The 9,495-nt window shown below is 55.4% G+C and overlaps 1 protein-coding gene across 1 annotated transcript; it reads left to right on the top strand.

Annotated features, from left to right (window-relative positions):
• Positions 1 to 5,212: 5,212 nt before the first annotated feature.
• On the top strand, positions 5,213 to 8,414 carry LBX1 (ladybird homeobox 1). Its single transcript, XM_074999278.1, has 2 exons — positions 5,213 to 5,859; positions 6,503 to 8,414. Exons 1-2 carry the CDS (start codon positions 5,535 to 5,537, stop codon positions 6,988 to 6,990), a joined length of 813 nt encoding a protein of 270 aa, XP_074855379.1. The 5' UTR covers positions 5,213 to 5,534; the 3' UTR covers positions 6,991 to 8,414.
• Positions 8,415 to 9,495: the final 1,081 nt, after the last annotated feature.

The raw sequence follows: 9,495 nt of genomic DNA, 5'->3' as shown, positions 1-9,495 counted from the left end.
AGCTGTGAGCTTCCCAGTCTGAGGGAGTAGGGGAAGACAGAGGAGGGGGGATGTTATTTTCTTTCTGTAGTGACACCACAGATGACAATATTTCTATTTCCATCTCACCCTGGGAAGGCCTCCCAGGCCAGCTGCAGTCTGATTAGATCAGTCCCTCTGGGGAAGTTACATAACAAGAGATAGAAGGATGGCTACACTGGGTCAAACCACTGGTCCACCTCACCCAGTGCCCTGCGGATGCCAGATGGACAATGAAAAGACCAGGGCAATAAAGAAGTGATCCATCCCCTGTAGCCCAGTTCCAGCCTGTGGCAATCACAGGCTCAGCTATCTAAGCGGATAGCCCTTGATAGACCATGCCTTCAGGAGCTCAGCCAATTCTTTTTTTGAGCCCAGTTATAATTTGGGCCTTCACAACTTCCCCTGGCAGGGCTTACTCCTCCCTGACTGGGCCTTGCCAGCAGAAGTACTTGCTTTCATTTGTTTTAAACCTGCTGCCTGTTCACTTCACCAGGTGTTGATTCCTGAGCGATGGGAGGGGATAAATATCACCGCCCCACTCATTTTCTTCACACCATTCCTGATTGAAGAGACCTCTATTGTAACCTTCACCACCACACTGAGTCATCTCTCTCCAGGGTGAATAGGCCCAGTCCTTTTAATCTCTCCTGCTGCAGGAGTTGTTCCATCTCCCTAACATTTTAGGTTGCCTTCCCCAAGGCTAATGTATCCTTTTGAGAAGGGGCAGCTATGACTGGATGCAGTGGCCAAGGTAGGGGCCTACCGTGGATTTATGTAGCACTATTATGATATCTACTCTCTTACTACCTATATTCCTTTCCTAAGCGGCCGCAGCGTTCTGCTGGCTTTTGCCTCTGCTGCTGTACGTTGAAAAAGTATTTCCAGCGAATTCCCCACAAGAACTCCAAGGTCTCATTCTTGAGTGGTGACCGCCAACTTAGCCCTCATCAGTTTGCATGTCTTGCTGGGCTAAGGTTTGCCATGGGCATTACCTTGCATTTATCAGCACTGAATTTCATCCCCTATTTTACTGCCCCAACTTTGTGTAGTTCTGCGCAGTCTGCTTTGGATTTTACTACCTGGAGGAGTTTTGCATCATCTGCAGACTTTGGCACCTCAGAGTTTGTGCCTCTTTCTAGATAGCTTAGGACACCTGAGTTCTCATGGAGCCTCTCCTGATGGATGGCCTGGGATAGGCAAGTCTGTCCCCTTAATTCTTATGCAAAATTGTGCCTTCACAGCATGCTTTGAGATCCACAGAGGAGAAGAGGCTACATAGACACAAAATCTATAACTACTATGATCCTTCACTTGTATAACACTTCTCCAAGGCACAGTCCCTCTGCTTTAAGGTACTTCTTGTTTGCAAACTTCTCCACAGTGACTTTGCTTTGTTCTTACACCACCCCCCTGGAGTTCCATGGGGTAGGCCCAAAGTTTTAACTCTGACTTCCCCGGGCGCAGGAGGTCCTGTGTGTGTACCGGTGTCATGAGATATGGCCAGGAAATTAGAATGGCTAGGGGAAGGGAAGGGGTGGGGTAATCTCTAACTAGCAAACTGAAAAGAAGGAGCTCCCGGGCTTGTTTTCTTTGCAGACTATGGAGAGGGTTTGGGGGCGATTTGTGGGGAATGCCTCAAAGTGTTTAAAAACTAAGTTGAACTCCCTGGGGAGGGAAGGAACAAGAGAATGTGCCAAGCAGGCGGGATCCCATCCTGAGCTCCTGACCCAAGCAAAATCCCCGTGGGGAAGAGCTGGGTTTGGATTTCTGAGCCAGGCAGCGCCAGGACCTGTGCAGGGAAGTCACAGGGCGTCCCGGGGTCGGGTGCAGTTCAGACCAGGCTCCACTCACCCCTCCTCCAGCTGGGCTCTCCTCCTGCAAACCCCCACCCCCACCCCAGGGCTAGACAGCACCACGAGCTCCAAGCGGGCTGGCTTGCCCGGGCTGCCGATGGGAAAGCCGGGTCCGGCAGAACGTCACCACCCTTCTCGGCTGCAGGACATCCGCAGCTCACCCCCGCAAAAAGTCACACTCTGGGCCTGGCCTTTGTTTCCCAGCAGGGGCGGCCGGGCAGGCGTGCCAGCCCTGAACCCACGTGGCGCGGAACCCTCAGAGGCAAGCCCCGTGGGGGTGGCGGGGGGCGGTATCACAGCCAGGCGGCGGCGAATCCACAGAGATCTCAGCGGAGGCGCTACCCAAGGTGGTGGCTCGACATAAATCCGGACCGGTCGTTATTTCAGCTGGGTTCCAAAAATACGGCCCTGGCACGTGAAAATATACCCAGGGCCCACGAGAGACAGGGGAAAACCCCACGGGACACGGGCAGGGACAGGGTCTATTACAGCCCTCTCGGTTGGCCTCCATGACCTCCCTTCCCGTCCCCGTGTTCCAGGGCCGCGTGGGTAGATGCACGCGAAGGAGAAGGCCCACGCGTGGGTAGATGCGCGCGAAGGAGAAGGCCCAGCCCAGCGTGGCTCAGCCGTCCCGGGAAAAAGCGCAGAGTTTCGGGGCTCCTGTTTTTAGCAACCACGTGTAAAGCCCTACGGGGGGCCTGCCGGTTGGATCCCCCCCCAGGCAGCGGCGTTCTCCACCGGCTCGGGCCCGGCCATGAAATGTCACGTTGGGACGCGCTGCCGGGGACCTCCCCGCTTAGAAGCGTTTCCGCAGCCCCGCGAGTTCGAATCCGGGCTCTTCTCGCCTCGCCGCGTTGGATATGATGAATAACCCCCATCTAGGCCTTTAAAATAGGTCACTGCATAAAGAGACTCCCAGGGAGCCATAAAGAAATGGGGGGCGGCCGCTGGAAGAGGAGAAACCATTTGCCTCTTTTGTGTTTGCTGGGCGCCTCGCCTGGCAACGGGACCCCGCCGCGCTGCGTCCCGGGGCGGGGCACCCGCCGGGGCAACGGGGAGCTGGGTCTGATGCCCAGCCGCGGGGACGCCAGGGCCGTGGAGGCGGTCAGGGTCCATCCGCCCAGGAGCCGGTGACTGCCTCGCCTTCCAGGGCCCTGGCTTTTCTCGGGCCCCTCACTTTTCTAGGAGCCGATCTAGAGTGGGTTCGGGGTTCCGTGCGCACGGAGGCCGCAGCCACCAGGGCGCGTCCCTTCGGGGCGGGCGGCCCGGCGCGGAGTATCGGATCGTAGTTTCAGGGACAGAATATAAATAAAAATAAGAGGGGGGGGGCGGGGGGATGCCATGGGTGGGGGGGGCCATGGCAGCGGTCGGTTTCCTCTGGCTGCGGGGCTGGGATTGCAGCCCGAGAACTAAGACCCGCTTCTAAAAATCACTGGCAACCGTTGGAGAGGGTCCTCGGCCGGCATAAAACGCTACAGCAAATGGCCGGTAAACGCAACGGATTAACCCCGCCGACCCACCCGCTCTCTTCCACCCGTCCCCGGAACGCGCCCGTTTCTGTAGGACCGCGGCCCCGATGTTTACAAACAAAGGGCCTCGGAAAGGCTCCATGATAAGGGCAAGCTCTCGCCTCCCCCTTTTTCTCTTCCTAGACCGCGATCAGCCAGATCGATTATTGGTTTTCAGATGGAACAGGGCGGGGGATTTTTTTTTTGTTTTTCTTTTTGGCGCGTCTGCGTTACAGGGAGAAGCAGTCGGTCGGGCCCAGGAAGAAAAATCGAGCATTAATTGCGGTTAATAATAAAACATTTGTAATGGGTTAATTTGCTTTCTCGAGCAAAGTAATAATAATGACAAACCCGAGGCAACCGAAAGCGATTTCTCTTCCTCTTTGATTTATAAGCCGGGGGGGACAAAGCCATATTGAAACCTACCAGGGCCAGTTGGCTCCCTGCAGACCTTTCTGGCAGCTAACTAGCCCCCTGCACTCGGGAAGCTCTTAGAAGAAGGCAAATAAACCTCGAGGACCACCCCCCCCCCCGCCCCGGGCGTGGGACACGGCCCCACGGCCTGCCGACAATTCCGGGAGGCTTCCGAGTAAAGCGACGGAGAAACGAAACCGGGAGCCACATCTCAGCAGCATCGGGGGGTTTTAAAGCGGCTGAAATATGCCCTGGCGCTGCTTGGTGGCCCTTTGCGCTTGAATTATAGCAGAAAAGGGTTCAGCTCGGGCTGCGGGTCGCTGGCTCCCCCGTCCTCCAGGTATTACAGGAAATGATATATCCCCCCGAAAGCTTCGCACCGGCGCAGCGCACCGACCCCCCGCTGGCAGGACTCCGGGACGCCAGGGAGAATACGGGCCCCAATTAAGCCACAAAATCTATTGGAAGGCAGGAGCCCGCCTGGAGATCCCCCGTCTTTCATTTTGTCCTGCCCCTTCCTGGGGAGCGCGGCCGCTCGCCATGTTGCGGGTCGGAGGGACAAACACACCCACACGTAAACACCGGTCAATGCTCCCGGCCAGATTCATCCCCCTCCCCCCGGAAAAACAAACAAACAAACTTCCCACGCTCTTACAAAAGCGCCAGCGACGCGGAAGGGTCCCCGCGCCCTCCCCAGCCTCCGCCGCGCGCCCAAGCCAGCGCCTTTCTGCCAAGGGCGCCCAGCCCCTGGGCAGCGGGATACGAACAGAAAAAGCGCGTTCAAAGCTTCGAGATGAATCGGCTCCCTTACCTGGTCCCAGGGTCTCCCCTTCGTCCCCCTGGTTACAAACCAAGTGGCTCGGGGCGGGGTTGGTTTTTTTTTTGTTGTTGTTTTTGTTTTTGTTTTTAAATAAAAAGAAACCAGGCTAATCATCACCGTCCCAATTAGAGAAGGACTCTGGTGGGGGGAGGGAATTATTGGGGGGTTTTCACCACACTGTATTATCCTGGCGCAATAAAGCCGGGCTGTAATGTCATTTAAAAATCTATCTGTCCAAACAAATACCAGGGCCCGAGTATGACAAGCGCCCTCGGCATTATAATTCATGCCGGCTCCTCCTCCAAACCGCCTCCTAATTAATGGGGCTCCCACCTTGCCGGCGCACGCATTGGCCGGAGAGCTCGCACCGGCGAGCGAGCCAGAGGCAGCGGCGAAAGTGTCACTGGAGATAATTGATTACCTCCCAATCAACAATAACTTGTTAGCAAGAGTCAATTACCCCGGCGCTCCGGCTCTGTCCCCCTCGTCCTCGGCTCGGGCGCTGGCCGCTCTGCGCCCCCCTCTGCGGAGTCCTGGCGCTTGGGGGGGGGGCTGGAGCGGTTGGGGGGGGGGTCTTAAAATAGCAGCTGGGGAAAGGAAATCTGGGACAGGAGAGCGGCAGAGCCACCTAGCTCCGCGCCGGGTTGCGGGGCTTCAGTCCCAGCCTCGCCGAATCCTGCCCCGCTGCCTCCGCCTCCTCGCCGGCCGAGGCTGCCCCTTTGCAGAAGACCCGGTTTCTCCTCCGCCGGAGTTGGCGGCGGCTTGAACTTTCTCGCCTCCCTCCCCGCGGCGCACCCGTCCTCCGGCCGCGGCTCCCCCGCGATCCGGGCTGCCTGGGCGGCTGGAGGGTGCCGCTCGGCGCCGGCCCCCCGAACGGCGAAGGGCAGGGGCAGGCGGAGAGGGCCGCCCGAGCCAAGCATGACTTCCAAAGAAGAAGCCAAGGCGTCCTCGGTGGAGGAGAGGAGAAGGAGCCCCCTGGACCAGCTGCCCCCTCCGGCCAACTCCAACAAGCCCCTGACTCCCTTCAGCATAGAGGACATCCTGAACAAGCCCTCGGTGCGGCGGACTTACACCATATGCGGGACGGCCCATCTGCTGGCCAGCGCCGAGAAGCACCCCCCGGCCGGCCTGCCCCTCTCCAGCCGGGCGCTGCTTTCCCAGACCTCCCCGCTCTGCGCGCTGGAAGAGCTGGCCAGCAAAACCTTCAAAGGGCTGGAAGTCAGCGTCCTGCAAGCGGCCGAAGGTAAGGGCGCTCCCGGGCTCGGCCGGCTTTGCGCTCACCCCGCTGCGCTCGGGGCGCGCCGCGTTTGGAGAGGGGCCGGGGGAAAGGGGCCTGCCGAGACCGGCACCCCCCGGGTTGGCGGCAGCTGGCGGGTAGAGCCACCTGGCTGGCCCGGACGCCTTCCCCTTCGTTTGGCGGTTTCCCCCGGTCCCGGCTGCCCTCCGAGAAGGCGTTGGAAGTTGCGGTGAGATTTTGGTGGCGGCTGTTGTAGTCTGCCCCCCGGGGAAGGGCGGGGGGAAATCGACGCCACTTATTGTTGTTGAATATCGGGGACACGGGGGGGATTTAGGGGCGACGGGGCCTAATTCCTTCTCCCCGTGGCGGGGGGACACCAGCGGGCCCCCCGCCGCCTTGCGAACACGCGCCCAATGACCGCGCACCTGGGCCCGGCGGTGAAAATCCAAACGGCTTCTCAGCTGCATCCAAAAAAACACGATCCCCAGCCCCGGCCCCCGCCGCCGCCGCGTCCTGGGCCTGGCTCCCCCCTCGAGCCCTCGCTTCGCGCTGCTTCCAGGCGGTGGTTTGTTACTTCGGGCTCGTTTTTGGAAGGGGGGTCCCGGGCGCGTGCGTGAGCCGTGTGTGCCTCTGTTCTACCTGTCCGCAGGCAGGGACGGGATGACTATTTTTGGCCAGAGACAAACTCCCAAGAAGAGGAGGAAGTCCCGGACCGCCTTCACCAACCACCAGATCTACGAGCTGGAGAAGCGGTTCCTGTACCAGAAGTACCTCTCCCCGGCAGACCGGGACCAGATCGCCCAGCAGCTGGGGCTCACTAACGCCCAGGTCATCACCTGGTTCCAGAACCGCCGGGCCAAGCTCAAGCGAGACCTGGAGGAGATGAAAGCCGACGTGGAGTCCGCCAAAAAACTCGGGTCCAACGGCCAGGTGGATATTGTTAGCATTTCCGAGCTGGACCAGAACGCAGAAGGGAGGGGGAAGTCGCGGTCTCTCTCCCCCCCACTCCCCAAACATGGACCGGAGGCCGCCAGACACCTCCAGCTGGCGCCTGACTCCCCCCTGACAGACCCACCCAGCAGCAGTAAGGACTGCTCGGAGGATGAGGAAGATGTGGAAATCGACGTGGATGACTGAGTGGCGGCGGTGGGGCTGTTCCCCCCCCCACGCCCGCCTTTTGCCGCTCTCCTTCCTTCGCCGTCTTCTTCTCCAGAACAAAAACCGACCCAGACCTTGGCCGCCACGCCCCGCCGCCCCGAAGGGCTGAGCCGGGGGCAGCCAGAGCAACCCTGAACAATAATCTTCCAGACCCACAAACTCTGGCGACAGACACTCTGCCTTGCTCGCGATTCATAAGGCCGTTTCTTTTCAATAAAAGCAATAAGCAATAGGAAAAAGAATCGAAAATAAAGTCGACCTCCCACGCCTGTCTCAGCAGGTCGCTTTCATCTTTGGAATGGTGCAATTACGGATGGGTTCTGTATAAATATTTAAGCATATCTATTGGGTTTTCTTTCTTTCTTGGAGAGTTTGATTTTTAAGGGAAAAAATAGCTAAGTTAATTGGTTTTGTTTATAAAGAAAACTGTAACCTTGCAATATAAACACCGCTGGAAAGAGGTGTTTGGTTAGCCGTTATTTTACAAGGCGTCCGAAAGGAATCAGTCGGAAGGAGGGTTCAGTTAGGCTAAAATTAGCTTTTTTTTTTTTTTCCTTTCCTTGCATGTTTCAAATGTGCACGAAATAATTATTTTCCTTTTTTAAAAATCTTTTCAAATCTTGGAAACTAAAGGATGGGTTAAACTGCCAGTCTAAAAAATGTTCTCCCCCCCCCCCCAGCCCTCAGAGCATAGATATTTGTATCCAATGCAATTTCTTCCTCATTTTACCAATTAAAGGCTATTTTTTACCATTTTCTGCTATTGTTGTGCTTTTCTTAAAAAAGCTACCTTTCGCATTTTTGATATGAAGGTGGTGCCAGGAAAACCCTAGAATTATTTTTTACTCTTTTTAGAATTTTTGCATGCGACGAAAATAAAAAGGACGAATCCCAAAATCCAGGCATTTCAACACGACGCTATAAATTAATATATATATATATATACACATACATACACACACACACACACACACACACGTATGTACAGCTTTGAACATGTTTTTGGTTGAATTGTACACATTTTTCAAGGCCTGCTTTTTAAGTTACCACAGGGACAATGTTGCTTTATTTACCGTCTGTTAGAATTGTACAGCTAGCTTTTTTTCCGATACAATAAAACCTTTACCCTTTTAATAGACTTCTAAAGTTATGCTTGTGAACGAAACATTCCTCTAGGTTAGCTTCTCTTCGTCTGCAATCACAACACGCGGTTCCACAGAGGAATCGCCACATTCCCTATATCTCTCTCGATTCTTTCTGCTTCCTGCAGGTACAGTAGGGGTGGCTAGTTTTGGGGTGGGAGGAGGAAAGACAAGGAAGGATTTCGGCTTTACATGCCAGGCAAGTTCCAATTTAATCGGCAGAGAGAACTCAACCGAGGAATCCAGGAAAACCCGTGCAAAGAAATTAAAACCTACGAATGGGTGTGTATCTCTATAAATAGCTATATATGCACTCCATAGATAGCCGCATAGCGAATGTTTATTGTATTTTAGTATTCCCGTAATAAATGTGTATATATCAAATGATACACACGTGTAGAATTTTTTTAGCTCCGAGTGTTGCAGAGCTGAAGGGGAAACACCCAGACAAAGCAAAAAAATCTCCTGTTTTCCCTCAGGATCGTTCCGCGGCCAAGCGGCACGAGGTATGGTTTTTGCGCCTTGCACAGCTGCAAATAGGTTCCTATTTTCAGGGGCCATTCCGCGCGGCTCCGCCAGGATTTTTAATTCACATTTTCCTCCTTTTTAATTTTGCTCGCTCACTCTCTTCCCACCCCCGCCCCAAAAAAAAAAAATCTGCTATTTTTTGTCCCCCACTAACCGCGTCTCCTGTCTGCTCAGCCCCGCGATGTGGGTTCGCCTATTCTTTGCAAAATTTATGTGAGAAAGCCCAATCTGGTACGGAGCGCCCGAGTCAGAAAGCGCAACCCTCCGCGTCAGGCCGGGTGGGTTTGCAAGGCGGGGGGCGGGATCTCGGGCCAGTTTTTCCGAGGCTAAATAAATCTTTGGAAATGGATGGGGTTGTAATTTTTAGCGGAAAGCATGAAAACGGGGGACAAATGAGCGCTGTTCTCTGAAGTGACGGGGACAATGGGGCATGCCTCGCCTCCCGCGGCTCGCCATGCTGAAACAAGCGTGCCTGGCGGTCGCAGAAAGGACCCGAAAGCTTGGAGACCATATGGGTTTTGAATTTTCTTCACAATTTCCCGACAATTTGATGGATTAGGTTAACCCTCCCTCCCGCAATAATGGGAGCAGAGCGGGTCCCCCTTCGCTGGGGCATCTGCGCCCTTCTATTCTTCCGGGCTCTCTCTTGGCATTTGGAACAGGTCTATGAATTACAATGAAATCCACTTTCTTTGGTATTATTTCGGAGGCGCTTCCACGCCCCTTCCCTCCCCAGCACTGCATTTTTATTTTTTTTTTTGCAAGTGATGAGTTTGACTCCTGCCCAGCTCTCCCCGAGCCTCCAGCCCTGTCC

Source organism: Carettochelys insculpta, chromosome 7 (genome assembly GCF_033958435.1).
Source record: "Carettochelys insculpta isolate YL-2023 chromosome 7, ASM3395843v1, whole genome shotgun sequence".
In the NCBI taxonomy this organism is placed as follows: domain Eukaryota; kingdom Metazoa; phylum Chordata; order Testudines; family Carettochelyidae; genus Carettochelys; species Carettochelys insculpta.
This window is presented reverse-complemented; position numbering and strand designations above follow the sequence as displayed.

What these genes read in the sequence shown, in the direction of transcription:
- LBX1 (XM_074999278.1), top strand. Translation starts at nt 5,535, where the DNA reads ATGACTTCCAAAGAAGAAGCCAAGGCGTCCTCGGTGGAGGAGAGGAGA. An exon ending in CGTCCTGCAAGCGGCCGAAG is followed by an intron (nt 5,860 to 6,502) that starts GTAAGGGCGCTC and finishes ACCTGTCCGCAG; the next exon opens with GCAGGGACGGGATGACTATT.